Below are 19,084 nucleotides of genomic sequence, written 5' to 3' on the forward strand. Positions count from 1 at the left end.
GTTGTCGGGTGTATTTGCCCTTTTGGCCTATACAATGGCTTGACTAGCACAGATTTCTTTCATGTGTTGAGGTGTGACAATTTAATTGTGTCAATGATTATAATTGTAAAATTAATTTAAAATGTATTATTTACATGGAAGAAAACTTGCTTCCTTCTGCTCTGACAATGTGAAAGACTGGTGGAGAGCATGCCAAGATGCATGAAAGCTGTGATTGAAAATCAGGGTTATTCCACCAAATACTGATTGCTGAACTCTTCCCAAGTTAAAACATTAGTATTGTGTTGTTTAAAAATGAATATGAACTTAGTTGCGTTCCATTATTCGAGGTCTGACAACACTGCATCTTTTTTGTTATTTTGACCAGTTGTCGTTTTCTGCAAATAAATGCTCTAAATTATTATTATTTTATTTTTTGGGAATTTGGGAGAAATGTTGTCAGTGGTTTATAGATTAAAACAAAAATGTTAATTTTACCCAAACACATACCTATAAATAGTAAAACCAGAGAAACTGATAATTTTGCAGTGGTATCTTAATTTTTTCCAGAGCTGTATATATATATATATATTTGCAAATTGCAGTTTTCTTGGCCGATTCCTTTGTAAGTATGTCCTGCCGATACCGATTTTTTGTTTTTTGTTTTTTTTTGTAAGTATGTCCTGCCGATACCGATTTTCGTTTTTTTTTTTTTTTTTTTGTATGTCCTGCCGATACCGATTTTCGTTTTTTTTTTTTTTTTTTTTTGTAAGTATGTCCTGCCGATACCGATTTTCGTTTTTTTTTTTTTTTTTTTGTAAGTATGTCCTGCCGATACCGATTTTTTTTTTTTTTTTTTTTTTGTAAGTATGTCCTGCCGATACCGATTTTTGCTGATTCCGATTTTCTTTCAAAGTACTATAATTGACAGCATATACAAGCAAAAATCTACTTTTCTTCAATAAAAAAAGAAATAAAAAAAAAAGTAAAAAGACAGTAATACAATAAGAACAAATAAACTAATTTCAAACAACAGCACAAATTAATGCAATAGAATAAAGAGAGATGTGAAATAAAAAAAAAATTCAGGTGGGTATAGAGTATATTCAGGTAATAAATATTACAGAAATTAAAGTAATCAAATGTAAAATAACACTGGATAAGCTTCATTGTAAAAATGAAATACAGATTAATGCATACAATTGGTCATCAAGAGCAGAAAGTGATTTTCTCTTTGTCTTTTGTTCTTTTATTAATATGACAGACAGAGTTTATGCACGGATCAAATATACTGTTACACAACTTGCGTTATCTTTCTCAACTAATTAGGTTCCAAAACTGACTGTTTTTAACTGAATATTCCCCAAGACGAGCATTTTGACATAATTGTGTATGTATTTGATCGTTTACGAGCATTAAGCCACTCATTCTGGTTCTTGCGACTCACAAAATCGCCTGATTGCGGTCCCTGGCCGGTCGATCGGTGCATCTCTAATATAGCTCATCAGAACCTCTGTTTTTACTCTGAAACATTATACTTTTATAATTGCAGATCTTGAGCTAGCAACACTGGCAAATGATTCGAGTCTCTATATTGCAGAATCATTACGTTTCCACAAATGAAAAACAATTTTCCTTCATTTGGACACAACTGCCTCTCAATTCTCTTGTACTTTTGAGTCATTAAAATAACCACCACTATATCACAGTGAAAACCCCACAGATCAACATTCAGGATGTGAATTTGAAGGACATCAATGAAAATAAAGACTAAAAACCCTTTTAAAAATGCTAGATATTAAATAAAATAAATGAAATTGTATATATATTAAGGTACAAAATGATATCCAAGTATATAGTGAAAGCTACATCAGATCTGTTGAGAAAAGCTTGGCATGAAGAAGGAGAAAGTAAGTAACTTAAATATAGTACAGCTTCCCCAGTTGACCTTATTAAAAGCTCCACATAACACTTGTCTGTATTGGAGGGAAGAAAGTACTTAACAACATGTAAAAGCACATCTGGAGTGTCTAAAACGTATAATACTAGTGACCCAGCTGCGAAGGAGAAGTGCCTGCAGATGGGCTGAAATAACAGCAGGTTTCTGCAAGGACTGAACAACAGCTCTGATTGACTCTTATACAATCCTGCAATTATAGACCTCCTCTGTGGATCTCTCACCAGCGCTGGCCTCTTGTGTAATACACTATTAAAGCAATTAGCCACTTGAGGCCTTGCATTGCAGTGATATTACCATGTTTAGGAGTTTTCTCTGCCACAACGTGAAGTACTCTTTAACCATCGAAAACACCCTATTATCATGATGCCGTGTTAAAAAAAAAGAAAAATTATAATTATCATAATTATTCTCATCACATTTTAATAATAATAATAATGAAAATAACAATTATTAGTAGTAGTATTATTAGTAGTAGTTGTTGCAGTAGTACTATTAGTATTATTATATTTTAACAATAATAATAAGAAAAAAACAATTATTATTGCTATTATGTTTATTATTATCATCATTATGATCATCATCATCATGGTCATAATCATAATAATTGTCAATGAGTAAAATATTTTGTAGACTGGTTATGTTTGTCAATCAACTTTAATAATAATAATAAAAAGAGCAAGAACCATTATTATTATTATTATTATTATTATTATTATCTGTGTTATGCCTTGCAAAGGCTGCTTATGTTTGTCAGTCATCTCTACTGAATATAGATTTCACAGTAGCCTATATAAAATGCATAGTAATTGATATGAGCTAAGAGATTTGCAGCTATTGGCTATTTGTCTTCATCTAATCATATTTCAGAGGCGAGCTGTGTGTGTTATAAGACTAGTTCATGTTTTCCAAACTCTTCGATGTCTGTTTTGGCCATAAGAGCGGAAACAGGCTTGTGTTTTATGCGAGGCAAATGAAATGGTTTTGATTGTGATATGCCTGTAATGTCAGCCGCAGTTACATTTCTCATTACGCGGATCGTTTGGTGGGTGGTTTGTTGAGCACTAAAATGCGTAATGAGGCGTCGTGCGCCACTGCAGTGTAAATTTGTAAAGTTTTATGATTGATGTCTTTAAAAAGACAATCCTGCTCATATGTATGCACACCCACACTATCCCATCATTCATAGGTTGTGGATGAAGCAAAAAAAAAACTTTCTTCACATTATCCATCTCTGGCGCCAGCACACCAGAAGAGCGATTGAAGAGCGTCGTGATTGAGCGAGTTTGTAGGAATATCTGCTCTAGCCTCACAATGCTGTCTGTCAATCCTTGCCAGATAAATACTCTCTCTGATCTAGTTTCTCTTTTGGAAAAGCCAGTGAATGGCACATGTGCATGTATGGAGAAGTGTTCTGCATGTTGGGATTTTTTTTTTTTTTTATCATCCGACACCCTGCGAGACTGTTCTGTGAGCGTGTTATGAAATATTAGTGAAATGTCTGTGCCACAGTGAGAGTAGTGTGGCACATTCGCTCTCCAGTTATTGCTGCTCTTTTAAGGGATTTTTTTTTTTTTTTTTTTTTTGAAGTGTGCATGTTTGCAACTGACATGCATGCTGATGATTCAATATTAATCAAGTCAGACATAACTAACTGTTAAATAAGGGAGAGATTTTAATAGCATTAGACCAAGCAGCAACCTCCCTGTCTCTCTCTTGAAACCAACACGGAAGTGAATTAAACGGAAATTCATCGACTGGCCGCTTGAGGCTGGCTGCAAAAGTGAGTCAAATCTGTATCTCCCCCATGTTAAAATACCCAACTTTACAGCAGAAAAAAACACGTTTACAGCCTGGAGCAAAAAGTGGCTTTGGTCTATATAGCTTATTTTTCCCTTCATGACGACTGTGAGGGGGGTGAATTTTTTTATAACTCATCCGTTTACATTATATTAAGCCTTAAAGTTCTGCATAATTAAGGGTGTGTCCACTTTTGAGTGACAGGTGGATTCCCGCTGCTGTGGTCATCAGTCATCATTAGCCGTTTGTCTGCTGTCTGTTAGCCGTCACGTTACCTCAGCTCATTGTCTGACTGTAAAAATAAATAAATTCGGGAGTGACGCGCTCCACTTTAGGCTTCAAAAACGGTCTACAGAAACCTACGGGTGACGTCACAGACACTACGTCCATATTTTTTTACAGTCTATGCATTAGACTGGCGTTTGAAAGCGTTAGATCTTCATTGCAACTAACAAACAAGTACCTTGGTTTTCAGACATTTTGGCAACTTGTATTAGGAACTGCATCATGACACATGAACAAAAATGTACAATCTACTCAGTTTTACTGCAAAAACATCGTTCTTTTAATTCATCCACGCCGTGACATATCAGTCTTTTATTGGTCACACGTCTACACGTGATGTGAATTCACAGGGAAGATTTCACCAAACTTGAACTTTGCGATGCAGCGGAATGCAAAACCTTTCGCATGAGCTTGCGTTTGCGGAGAATGAATGGAAGTCAATGGAAGGAAAAGTGTAGTGTTATTTTAGTGGGTTGCTATGCAGTTGTTAGGGTATTCTGAGTAGTTGTGAATAATCACAAGCACACTATATTTGTTTTACAATCTTCCATCACTAATTTTGTTTAACCAGATGACAAGCTGTTTGTTGGTGTCGTTTTTTTATGTTGAAAAAAGTCGGTATTTGTTTTTTGTTGTTTCGTCAGTCTTAAATTTTCCACTTCAACCCCTTAAATCAATTTGTCTCCGAGCCTAAGAGCACAAAACACACGGCGAGACTGAGCGTGTATTTCTGGAGCATCTGCATTCTACTGAAGTGCGTGTCTTTCTCTCAGAGCGTTATTCAGATGAGTGTGTGGAAAGAGCTGGAATGGCTAAGTGACAGCCCTGAGCTACACACACACACACACACACCTCGTCTGCCTTAAGCTGGAATCAAAGCAGCACAGGAGACAGCTCAGTGTGTTCTGAGGGGCTTTTTGTCTCGCGTCCTCTATTCAGACACACCGCTGAGGTGAAACTACATGCTCGTACGTGATGGGAGGCTAAGCGTGACATAAGCTGCATGTTTTTGTCTTATTTTCATGTTTTTGTGTCCTTTATTTCCATAGTTTTAATCTGACTCTTTTACAAAACAGGTACTAGCAGGATCCCTGGTACTTTGATATTGCCTACTGTACTGAATGATGCCATATTCATATACAGTAGTATTTACATGGTACTCCAGTGTACTTTAAGCAATGGCATAGTATTACTATGGTACGTCCTTGTTGGTAAAAGGTTTAGGCTTTGCAATCAGAAGGTTTTGCAATAATAGCTGCTCAAAACATCTGAAAGTAAAATTAATGTTGATATTCTAAATATTATCTTTATATGCATATTATCTGAATATTATCAGAAACACCAGCGATTGCAAACCGTGTTTTTGAGACTGTCTTTGGTTCACTGCAGTTTTAAGGAGAAAATACTCAGCAATGATGTCGACTTATGAATTTACACATGGTTTGTCTTAAGGCATATTAAAAACACCACATAGACATATAAACAACATTAAAAGCTTGATTTTCCCCACAGGGGGACTTTAATAGCCTTTACTAAACTTATTTAAAATATTCAAGCCCAGTTTCTTAAAGGCCCCTTCATTCAATAATTTCCCTTAAAACTCATCTTTGATCACCAAAATGTCATATTTAAATGTTTTTTCCTTAAAAAAAAAAAAAAAAATCTTCATGCCTTAAAATAGCTTGAATGTAACTCTACACCCTTGCCTCATTTAGTATACGTGGTTCTATGAATATGCAAATGAGCCCCGCCTCCACTCGCTCACAGCAGCTCAGAGATCCACACTTTGATCTGATTGGTTACAAGGTAGTTTGTGACGTCAGAAACACCAGCGATTTCAAACCGTGTCTTTGGTTCACTGCAGTTTTAAGGAGAAAATACTCAGCAATGGTGTCGACTTATGAATTTGCACATGGTTTGTCTTAAAGCATATTAAAAACACCACATAGACACATAAACAACATTAAAATCTTCAGCACAGGGACTTTAAGAAAGAGTTTTTCAGTTCCATAAAGATGTGTTTTTATTGCCTGTAAACAGAGTTGATAACCTGTGTCCACAGTGCAGTTTGCTATTCATTCATATATTTGTCCTCAGTGTTTGAAGGCTTTACTTTTTATGTGTCCTTCTCAAGGTGAGTCTCAATAGGATGGGCAGATTCTAGCATTGGTGTAAAACGACTTCACCCATAAAGAATTGTAATATTTCATGTCATTTGTCAGCAGTGCTTTCTCTGCACTAGTGCGTCTTATCTGCGGCCAATCACAGCACACATCCATTCTGCCCCACATAAACCCCAATCTGTCTCTCAGCCTGAGGTCCTATCGCTTTTTAGTGTGGCTTGAGTTATTTGTCCCGTCTCAGGCTCTCGTGGGTTTTTCAGGGATTTTTCACGTCTTTTTCTTTGCCATGCTGATAAATGTAGTTGGTTCATGTAAGGCCTTCCCCATCAGGCCAACAACAAAGCTTCAACTGCCTTTGCACTGAAAAATTGGAAATGAATCCAAAGAAACGACACCCACTCAACAACCGTCTCTCATTCTTTATCCTTTTTTGTCTTTATAGCTACACTCTGCGAGTGGTTGGCAACGGGATTAAAGCCCAGGCAGAAAACCCAGAAGTCAAAGTGAAGGAGGCCGACCCGGTGATCAATCAAGTCATTGATAAACTGAAGCACATCAATCAGGTGAGCCTCGCCAGGAAAAATACCATCAAATGAAACATTGAACAAGCTCCTTGATGTCCCACATGATCCCGTTTCATGTGTTGCTAATGTTTCAGGCCAGCAGATCAGAGCAGACCTCATGAGCTTCGCTCATGAATGTATGAAACTATGGCATTGTGTGCATAAAACCTGTGTGTTCACTACTCACTGCTCCAAATGTGTGTGCACTAACTTGGATGGGTTAAATGCAGAGGACAAATTCTGAGTATGGGCTTCCATTACCCTTCACATGTCACTTTCACAAACACTATTTTTTGCTGTTCAAAATGGTTCAGGGTTCTGGAAATATTTTCAAATTCTGGTTTCCGGATATATAGTATTTCCAAACGACTGAAAAAGTCCTAGAAATTTAGTGGTTATAGGGTGCCTGGACCTTTATTGCTATTCACTTTTTGCATCAATTTTTGGTGACTTTCAGATGTGGTTTAATGTATAGACATTCATATCCAATTCTCCTTTTATTCCTGAATTTTTCATCAATGGTTCCATTCACATAAATCCCTATAGTGTGATTAAGACAGTACCGTGATTAAGCTGGAGTTCATGTAAACAGAATACTGTGACTGCTAATGTTATTTTGCTCATAATAAACCACAGTAACCTAACCATAATCACAGTACAATATGTGTACTGTGGTTTTAATCACACTATTTGTGTTTTAATCGAATGTGCATGTGCTAGTGCTGCAGATAGATGGTGTGTTCTGCTCATGGAGGGAGGACACACATCCACCATTGGCATTACCAGCAATTTATGGAGCTGTTTATTTTATAAATGTCATCCCTTGCATTATCTATTACTGTAATCTGTCATAGGACTTAACAGCAGCCTGTTTTATGAGCTGTTCTGGACTGCAAATGTTTCAGAAAGGAGAACTTGGACTATATATTGTTCACATAATTTGGATCTATGGTTAGTGCATGTAAGCGTATGCGCTCTAGACACGTTGGAGCCATGATGCAGTTTTGGAGACTAGTTAAAATATGCATGGCTCAAAGTTTTCCTACACAATGTCTGCCAATATATATATATTTTTTTTTCTTGTTTTAAGCAAAATCATAATTTTGATGCATTTTTCAGAAAAAAAAAGCTATTTAAAAGTCTTAATTAATTAAACATTGTATGCTATTTTGCTTCTCATGTTAATGTACCATGTACATATAAGAATGTTTAGATATTTCTACTGGAAAACAGGACAAAACGTACTAAGTTTTAGTGCATTTCAATTACTTTTACATTTGGCAGATGCTTTTATTCAGAGTGATTTACATTGCATGAAGGTTATGCAGTTTTTCAGTTCATGCATTTCTACACCAAGGTCATGGATATGAATCCGAGAAAATACATGTTCTGATAAATTGCACACACTGAATACAAGTCAAGTCGCTTCAGATACCAGTATCTGCCAAATGCATGAATGTAAATGCTTTTACATGTCCTTTCTATGATTAAAATATCAGTTGGGCTTTTCAGCATGTCATTCAGAATAATTATTTAAAAGCTATACAGAAAAATCCTCTTCTGCACAGCTAAATAAACGTCACCATCTCACCCCCAGAGCCAAAAGTACTGATGTTCCCTGAACAAACAAACGTCGGTGTTTTGATTTGATTATTATTGTCATCACTCTCAGTTTAGAGGACAGTAAAAGCTCAAACGCTGACTCACGCTTGAATGTTTTGCTTTAATTAATACGATTGAAGGCAAATTAGTTTATGCTTCTTTTCATATCCCTCTCTTTTGCAAAATAACACGTCACAGCGGAACACTTAGGGACCAGAAAATCAATGAATACATATTTAAAAATCCATTTTCAGTCTTAACACGTTGGTGTTTATTCAATCCCTGTTCCGCCCGCTGGCCAAATCAATGATGTTTTACCGTCCTGAAGCCTGATGCTGCTGTCCTACTGTAATAGATTAACTTTCTTCCTTTCCTGCTGGATGTGCTTTCAGACAATAGACACATTGTCATAAGGTGTTATCACCTTCAAGTTCCTGAATTTAAAAAAAAAAATATGTCTGAACCGACTATTATACAGACAGATATTCTAGTGGATTTGTTCACCTGTTTTATCATCCACCAGCCTAAAGATGTTTTGATCGCTCAAAAAATATTTAGGCCTGAATTGCAGAGAAAATTCCCATCCATTAGGATCACACAGTTATAACATAAACAAACTAATAAACTTGATTTGATGCATATTTGTCAGTCATGCATAAATGGAATGTAAAGGTTAATTTACTGAAATGAATCAGCTTCAGTGATGTATGCTGCCGACAAACGCGTCCTCCGGTGGACGCTGTCTTCGAATGAGACAGCTATGGTCTAGATGATCTACTGAAGATCAAACTGAGCGTCAGAATGGGGAAGACAGCTGATTTAAGTGACTGAATGCTGCATGGTTGTTGGTGCCAGACGGGCTGGTCTGAGTATTTCAGAAACTGCTGATTTACTGGGATTTTCAAACACAACCATCTCTAGGGTTTACAGAGAATGGTCTGAAAAAGAGAAGATATCCAGTGAGTGTCAGTTCTGCGGGTGAAAAGGCCTTGTTGATGCCAGAGGAGAATGGCCAGACTGGCTTGTGCAAACCTTTTGCGATTTTTTTTCTAAAGCAAAAAACTATTGTGGAATGATGGCGTTTCCATTAACCGATGTTATGCGACTAAAACTTCATTTCCAAACTTCCTCTCGCGATAAGTAAAATCATTCCAAATACCATGGCAACGGGCGTTGTTAGGTTTATGTACTATATCCCAGACACTGCACTGCCATTATTATTAATCGAAGGAGATGTATGTGTGTTTTCCAAGCATTAATGGTAAGGAACGACCCTTATTTACTTGCGAGCGGCACATATGAGGAGTTTCTGGGTGTTTCTCCCTCATATCTGCTTCGAGGTCTTGATTGTGGCATTTATTTGAGGATTAGAATCCATTATTCCTGTAATTATTTTGTCTTTTATGAATTTAATAAAGAACTCTATCTGGTATTCTATTTCAATTTGCGCAATTTGAAGGGTAATGGAAACGCGGCTAGTAACTCAAATAACCACTCGCTACATCCAAGGTCTGCAGAAGAGCATCTCTGAACACGTCAAACCTTGAAGCAGACCCAGAACACACACCGATGCCACTCCTGTCAGATGAGAACAGCAAACTGAGGCAACAATTCACACAGACTCACCAAAACTGGACAATATAAGACTAGAAAAACATTGTCTGGTCTGATGAGTCTTGATTTCTGCTGCAACATTCAGATTGTAGGGTCAGAGTTTGGTGTAAACAACACTAAAGCATGGATCCATCATGTCTTGTATCAGCGGTTCAGGCTGCTGGTGTTGTAAAGGTGTGGAGGATATTTTCTTGGCACACTTTCGTCCTCTTAGTACCAACTGAGCATCATTTAAACTCCACAGCCGACCTGAGTATTGTCGCTGACCATGTCCATCCCTTTATCACAGTGTTTCCATCTTCTGATGGCTACTTCCAGCAGGATAACACACGGTGCCTCAAAGCTCAAATCATCTCAAACTGGTTTCTTGAACATGACAGTGAGTTCACTAAACTCAAATAATCTCCACAGATCTCAATCCAGTAGAGCAGCTTTTGGATGTGGAGGAACGGGAGATTCACATCATAGATGTGCAGCTGATAAATCTGCAGCAACTGTGTGATGCTAACATGACAGTATGGACCAAAATCTCTGAGGAATGTTTCCAGCACCTTGTTGAGTCTCTGCCGTTAAGAATCAATGCAGTTCTGAAGGCAAAAGGGGGTCCAACTCAGTACTAGCAAGGTGAACCTAATAAAGTGGCCGCTTAGTGTATGTTTATCATCAATAAATCCAATTTGTTTCAGTCTCATACATTTTGACTAATTTATTTTTGATCCACAGCTAGCATATTTTAACCATGCTCATACTTTTTTACTGAATAAATGTAATTTATTTATGATTTATACAGATTATTTAATTTACGATGTATTTATAGATTTATGCTTCTAAGCAATTTGAATAAATGCATTTTGAAAATATGATTATTTGATTAAAATCAAATAGATGCATTTTTTTACAGTAATAATTAACTATTCCATAATTTTTGGAGTGCAGGAATATTACCTGTTTAAATATGCATCACATTAAGTTTTTTTTTTTTTTTTTGTGTGTGTGTTAAAACTGTGTAATCCAAATGGGTAGAAATATTATATGCAATTCAAATACATCAATCTTAACAATTTAGGTAAATCTATTTATTTTTGAGTGTAAGTCGTCAAAATACAAATGTTTTACTTAAAGTCATCAAATTGAATGGGGATAAAAACAAAGTATTTTAATATCGAAAAATTGCACACCTCTAAGGAGTTAGATCTAGAAGAAATATTCTTAATATTTCTCTTAATAATCAAGGCCATCTCACCGTATATATCTTGAGACATGATGGTAGTGAGGTGTTGATGGGGAAAAAGAGGGACATATCGGGATTGAAAGAGACCTTTAGAAGGAGGCCTTTCAGAAGTTTCCTCACAGCAGGTTCTCTCCAGCGCTTCAGACTTTCTGCGTGGAATCACAATCATTTCGTGGCCCGGGGTGCCGTCGTCATCTCTGATAAGATGACAAAGTGTGCTCCTTGATGATGATAACCCGAACACGGAGAGCACATTTGCTGGGAATCTCAGCGTGAAGCCAGTGGTCCCCAGAGAGATCTCTCGTGAACGTTCAGCGGGACTCTTGGCACATGATGTCCAGAACAATTTGGGCCTTGATGAGGGAGTCTGAGAAACCTCCTCCTGTTGTGGAAATGGACCAATCGGGCGGGACGCTATGACTTTAAATGTGATGATATCCGATTATGGGCCAGTGGAACATTTTGATTGAGTGTTAGGAATGAAACTGTGTTGAATTGGACATTTTACTGACCTTTACTAGAATTTGAGCCGTCGACTGAATGAAAAACTCATTCAGGAGAGCAGCGTGAGGCGTCTTCAGCAGATCAGACATTCATTGGTGTAAAACGAGTAGTGTACTCTTTATCAGAAGCACTTTGACATTGATTTAGGACATGTACCATGGTATACCCAAGGTTAATATAGTTGACTTAAACTGAAACAATAAAAAACAGTTACTTGAAATGTATAAATGTATAAGTGTTTTATTATTGTATGTACTTCACATAAAGGTAAAATAAATGTACCACAGAAATACCATGGTACATGGTACCACGGTAAATATCAAAATACATCCCCACAGTACTTTTTTGTAAAAGAAAACAAGACTTACGTTAAGTAGTTAAATACTTCCGTAGGGTATTCACTATTTTTTAAATGGAAAACACATATTAAAAGTACCATGTACTACCATGATATTTTGAAAGTACCATGGTAAAAAACATTTCTGCATAATAGTGTATTCCAAAGTAACATATTTTTTACCCTCTGATTGGCTACTATACCTGTATATTTCAATTAATACTGTGGTATTACCATAGTACATTGCCAAAACATAAAAACCAAACATTATATTACCATGGTAGTGTGTCCTTTTTTTTCCAGGGCAGAATCAATGAGTGAATGCAGTGGGATTATGGTGTCAATATTCTGGGCTAACCATTACCCATGATACCGAGCGGCCCAAAGCCGACACAAGCTTTCAATACAACTTGCCCGTGGCAGAAAGCCACCCTGCAGCTTCTGTTTGCCCAGAGCATCAGGCTAATGAGCTTCTCTCCTTGAGCTCAGCCCACGGACTTAGGAAGAGAAGCCCATGGTCTCTTTTTTTAACCCACAAATCTTCTAAAAAATCACAGCATTTGTGTTGAAGACATGTTCTTCTAATGCAGGCTTTTCGTTTCGGTCCAGAAGGGGTGATTTCAGTGCCAGTGCTTTTTACTTTCTTTGTCCAAAGATGAATTTCCTATTTCAGGTCGTGCATCTTTCTTGAAGGTGAAGTGTGCTATTTCTATGATGTGAAAATGATGATGTTAAAAGTGATGAAGTCTTGCAGAAAGTTTTGACTGAGTGGAAGAAATTGTGTTGAATTGGACGTTTACGAAATAGAATACTAGAATTTTGAGCCTTTGATTGAAAGAAAAACTCTTTCAAAAACTTAAACATATTTTATTTCAGCTACAACTCTTCTAATTGTCAATTAGTTTAACACGATGTACTAAAATAGCTGAAACTAAAACTGACGAAAAAATGAATAACTATATAGACATATTGAAACATATCTGAAGACATATCTGTAAAGCAAGAGAAAAGGCATATCCAACATCATAATGTTGCTTTTATCCGCCAGAACAAAAAAGATTGGAAACCTGTTTGGTGTCGTTATCTTTGCAGTTCCATTTCTTGCCACTAATGTGAAATGACACACTTCAACTTTAAAAATAGTTTTGCATGGCAGGTTTAATGTTACTTTTGAATTTTGCAGTGAATCACAATGCAAGTCAAACCCTCTCTGTCTGTGTATCTTCTCGTCTCTTTCTTTATGTCTCGCTTTCTTTCTGAGACTCCTCGTTCTCTCATGTTCTACTTCTCGTTGCCTCTCACATCCCTCTCGTTTATGAAAGTGGGAAAACTATACCTTGGAGGGGCTGAATGCATTGAGTCTGATCTGCATCTTAATTTAGCGTCTTGGAGCTCAGAGTTCCCAGCATGCCGAGCAGAGGCTGAGGACGTCTCTGTTGACCTGTACTGATCCACACCATCTGTGAGGTGTCACTGCAGCAGATCCATAGAGCTGGATGTCAATGATAGAATCGGATATACAGTGTGTTTGCTCTCATATGGTTGTGAGGGAGCAAACGTTAATGTGTGAGCCGTCAGCTGTGGATCTAAGTGTCTACCATTGCAACAGACATGTGTGTAACTATATATAGGCCTATAAATATAATTACCAGATACAGGGAGACAGGGCGGTGCACATTGTAAAGTTTGCTGTTAAAACAGATTTTTTTTCGGGAAAACCACTGTGAAGTCATTTACACATTTCCTCTCATTTAAAATAAACAAGTGTGAATGTCAGAATTATCATATATGTCTAAAGGAGTCTAAAATTTATGTAATCCAATCGTTCTGCCATTATATTCCAATCATTATTCCTGGTCAGAGGTTTATGTAAATAGTTAGTTTATATGTAATTGTTCTTTCACCGAAGATTGAACTGTTTATTATTTTTTTTTTATTGTTTTATTTTTCTGACTGTATACCTTAAATAAGAGCAGCATTTTCACACTCCTTGAAACATAATGGAAAGTTTTCCCAGCTTCTCAATGTAATTTCCCGCATAATAGCTGGCTAATTTATTATTTCGTGCATGTATCACGGTTTCTCTTCTGGACTGGAGACTATTCAGAAAATGAGTTCAGCAAAGTTAGAGCTGTCAGGAAACTCAGACAAGTGGACGCGCCGATAACTGCTCTCATTTATATGTAAATGGCAATGGTAACCAATCAATTTCTCTCATTTGAATGAAGACACTTGCCCCTGTGTGGAACCATTGATTTAACTCCAGCTCTGGTCAAAGACACCTCCTGAAAACTCACGATTCAGCGCAGTAGCTTTGCAAAGAGATTTACCTCGACTAAGTGTTGTCAACACGATCCGTTTTGCATTATATGGACTTTAGTCTTTATGTCTGGCTTCCGCTTTGTTTCTGTTCATGCAAAGTTAAACACTCAGTCAAATGAGTTAAATAGCTTGCAAAAGATTAATTGGTGTAGGTGCCATTAATTTAGTGTAGGTGCCAATAGTGATTCGAATGATTTGAATCTCTGTTTGAGTGAATCTTTTAAGAGAACAAATCAATCAATAAATCACAAGCCTTGAAACGCCTTGAAATGTGTTGGCGTAATTTCCACTGAGACAGGAAGACAGGGCGGGACATATCGAACAGTTCCTCCCCTTTTTTAAATAGCTAATAGCGTTTAGTTTATATCACAGCTCGGCCAGAGCCGTTGAGCTCAGGAAAGCTACGGTTTCCTTCTAATTTCTAACCGTTTATCCTTCATATCGCTTTAAAATACAGCATTCAGCAGAATTCAAATGTTCTGATACATTTTCTGGTCTGCGGCGACTCGATCACACGATCCGCTCAGTGTATCGTGTCTCTGGACCGGAGCTGCGTGACACTAACGTGAAACCAGACTTCATTCGCCCCAATGGAAAGCATATTTACACTGTCTGAATCGTTCCCTATACCCTATATAGTGCACAATGTGCCATTCACCATGTAGAAAACAATAAATGTGTGAAAAGTGACCGATTAGACGTCTGTTTATAGTGTAAGGGGGCGGAGCTTCAGATTCTAGAGAGCATTTGATTGGACAGAAAATCTGATGAGAAGCTGAAGTGCAGAGTGATGCCATCAAAATCATTGATCCATATTGCCGGAAGTGGTAGACTGTAAGTTTTGAATGCTAATATCTTCTAAATGCGAATTTTGTCGTTGTTTTGGAGCACACTAGCTTATAGATAACCTTAATACTAACATATTCATACTAAAAGCCAAAAAACTTCCATTTTGATTTTATGGGGACTTTAAGTCTTTGTAGACTGAATTCAGAATAGCATACTATCATTATACTAGTATTTCTGACATAAAATAGAAAGAGTAATAGGGTAGTATGCTATTCTGAATTCAGCCAATGATTCAATGACTCCTAAAACATAAAATATGCTAATTTGTCGCAAATTACTGTTGTAATTGTGTATCATGTGACACTGAAGACTAGAGTAATGCTGAAAATTCAGCTTTGATCACAGGAATAAATTACATTTTACTATATAATCAAAAAGAAAACAGTTATTATAATTGTAATAATATTTCACAATATTACTGTTTTTACAGTATTTCTCATCAAATGAATGCAGCCTTGGTGAGCATCTCAATTCTCAATTGTATCCTGTTTATTTTTCTACAGTACAACCAATAATTCTCTTTTCTTTCATCGAATGCATTTCAGATCATCACAACAGTGTTTCTGCATTGAAATAACTCGGCATTAACTCGGTCCCATCACCCACAGGTTGAATTATTCACCGATCATTGACATGCAGCCTCACCAGCCTGTTTGTCGGTGAATTATTGATACCTGCCCATTTGGAGTTCAAAGCCTTAGCAGTAAAACATGTCGCCCTCTTCCACAGTCTCTCCGCACGCAAATCCAAACAAATCTTCATTTGCGATACGTCTCACGCGCCTCAGTGCACACAGAGAAAAGCAATTAAGATGTCAGAGCATGTCAGGCTTGAGGCGGATTCAAGATCGTGCTTGATGCTTCATGCTAGTTAGCGGAGAAGCCTGCAGGAGCAGCTCGTGAGACCTGGGTCAAAGTTCACACGAGGGTCCTTAAGCTTGTGTTGAATGAGGTACTTGTGAATGTTTGAATGATCGCTGTGGGTTTTACAAGGTCACCATCCAATCAAATTGATTGAGAGTTAATTTCAGTTGCTCGGACTCTTGATGTGTCCGACAGTTTCTTTGTTTGCTTTGTGTGCGGTTTCCATGGAGACAAGCACCAGAGACCAGACCGAAGACTGTTCTTAGGAAAGACTTCAGCAAATCCATCCGTCCGTCCGTCCGTCCATCCATCTGAATTATATTCTCTGAATTTCAGTTCATTTTAATTGTACTTCGTTACAAATTCTAATTTATTTATTAATTATTAGTTCATTGATTGATTAATTCATTTATTTTAATGAGGTAAACAAACCTTACTAATTCCTTTGTGTCTAGTTATTTATTTTAGTAAGTAACAACCCTATGAAAGCATTCTAGTCCTGCAATGCCCATCCATAATTTACTCTTGTTTTTTCACATAAATACAGACCCTTTAGAATTAGAATATCATGGAAAAGTTTATTTATTTCCATAATTCCATTCAAAACGTTAAACTTCCATAGATTATAGATTCAGGGCCCACAACTTAAACGATTTCAAGTATTTAGTTGTTTATTTGTACATAATTTGGGCTTCCAGCTCATAAAACCCACGAAAACAGGATTTCCAAAAATTAGAATATTACATGAAATCACACAGTAATTACACAGTGATACCATGGTCATTGAACCAGGTTTTGGTTCTTTTGGCAGTGTGGGCAGGTGCAAATCCTGCTGGAAAATGAAGTCAGCATGAAGTGCTCTGAAAATGTCCTGGTAGACGGCTGTGTTGAGTGGACAGCACAGTGGACCAACACCAGCCGATGACATGGCTCCCCAAACCAACACAGACTGTGGAAACTTCACACTGGACTTCAAGCATCTTGGATTGTGTGCCTCTCCATTCTTCCTCCAGACTCTGGGACCTTGGTTTCCAAATGAGATGCAAAATTTGCTCTCATCAGAAAAGAGGACTTTGGTCCACTGTGCTTTATTAAATCCAGAGTCAACGCAGCCGTCTACCAGGACATTTCCAGAGCACTTCATGCTTCCTTCATTTTCCAGCAGGATTTGCACCTGCCCACACTGCCAAAAGAACCAAAACCTGGTTCAATGACCATGGTATCACTGTGTAATTACTGTGTGATTTCATGTAATATTCTAATTTTTGGAAATCCTGTTTTCGTGGGTTTTATGAGCTGGAAGCCCAAATTATGTACAAATAAACAACTAAATACTTGAAATCGTTTAAGTTGTGGGCCCTGAATCTATAATCTATGGAAGTTTAACGTTTTGAATGGAATTATGGAAATAAATAAACTTTTCCATGATATTCTATTTTTTTGGAAAGGGTCTGTATGTACAGTATAAGTATGAGAGTTTAGGTTTGTGTAATTATTTCAGTTTTGTGATGTGTCAGGTATGACATGGTCTAAATTATGACTCAAACTCCTGTGAATATAGAATACGCAAACAAACAGGCTATTGCATCATATTTGCCTTTATATTTGAATACTTTCTGCATATTCAGTAATTATGCACTAAAATTAAAATAAGTTCATTCCCACTGAACTAATTCAGTAATGTTTCTTGTTGAATTTTAACTGCAGACATAATGCAAATGTTGCAAACAGAATGCCAATTTTGAGAATTTAAAAAGGGTCTGTGAAATCCTAGTGGGACCGAAAGCTCATGTTCACACCACAAACCGCAGTGCCTGATTCTGATTCTGTGCCCACATTCAATTTCTTTGTGACTTTGACCTTTCAAATGTGACCCATATTAGGGATGTGCAAAACTAGCCAACTAAGGAAGCCCAGTATAATTAGACTGGCTTTGGGTTCACCTGACCCGGATCGGATGTTTTTCTCAGGAGGCGTTCACGTAAGATGTGTTCTTGTGTTCAAAACAGCTATAAGAAGCTCAGTGGAATAATGCAAGGACTGTTTTTATTTTGCGATAATGAGTGGCTGACTGAGTATTGCACACTTCAGTGTGTGTGTGTGTGTGTGTGTGTGTGTGTGTGTGTGTGTGTGTGTGTGAGAGAGTATATGCCTCTGTTTTCGAAGAAAGAAAGCATGCATGCAAGAGAAAAATAAAGCAACAACAAAGAAGGTCAATGAGAGACTATAAGCAATTGAGAAAGAGATTCAGAAGAATAAAACCGAGCAAGCTGAAGAAAAAGCGCAGGACAGATGTGACAGGTCACGGCTGTCACAGGTGAGCGGACTGAGCGATCTTTCTCTGGCTGCTTACCCCTGTTCATTTTATTCTGGATCAATTTTATTGAGTTTCATCAAGTGAGCGCCGGGCTGCCCGAGACGATGGCTTGGCACAATCGGCTGGACGGCAGATGCTGGATTCTGATTGGCTGCCGGGCCGCTCCACGGACAGAACATTGGCTTGGGTTCGGGAAGTCCTGCAACTGAAGCAGAGATAACCAGGTCTGCACGGACCGCAATCGGTTTCCACAGCTCAAGTGAGGGCGGACACAGACACAAACATGATTAAACTGAGCTCAACATGCTATCTCAGTATGCTCTTTACTCTTTACCATGAAAGCATACCATGGTACACTGTCAGAAATAGGGGTACAGTAGGAGTCCATTTCTGTCCCCCAAGGTACAATCTACACTAACGTACCCCATAGGGCTTATTATTGGACCTCAAGGTACATATATGTACCTTTTTGAGGGTCAAAAAGCATTAAAAGGTACATATATGTACCGTTTCTTTTAAAGGTACAATATTGTACCCTTGAGGGTACAGCCCCAGTGACCTTTACATTGTACATTGGTACATGTACATGTACTAAAGGTACAATTATGTACTTTATTTTCTGAGAGTGTATTCTTTAAAGTAGCCTACAATGGCATATAGGCCATTTATTAATATGAAGATTGCATACTCATATATCACCATGGTATTTCAGACTTGTAGTATCATGGTATTCTCCAT

At 37.5% G+C, this 19,084-nt stretch overlaps 1 protein-coding gene across 1 annotated transcript in view; it reads left to right on the forward strand.

Annotated features, from left to right (window-relative positions):
* Window positions 1-19,084, forward strand: part of gpc5a (glypican 5a) — a 172,338-nt gene that overhangs the window by 91,564 nt on the left and 61,690 nt on the right. Inside the window, exon 6 of the mRNA XM_084105848.1 lies at window positions 6,587-6,707. Coding sequence (XP_083961974.1) covers window positions 6,587-6,707 — 121 coding nt within the window. The remainder of the gene's footprint in view (window positions 1-6,586; window positions 6,708-19,084) is intronic.

Source organism: Abramis brama, assembly GCF_963993115.1.
Source record: "Abramis brama genome assembly, chromosome: 2".
NCBI classification, from domain to species: Eukaryota; Metazoa; Chordata; class Actinopteri; order Cypriniformes; family Leuciscidae; genus Abramis; species Abramis brama.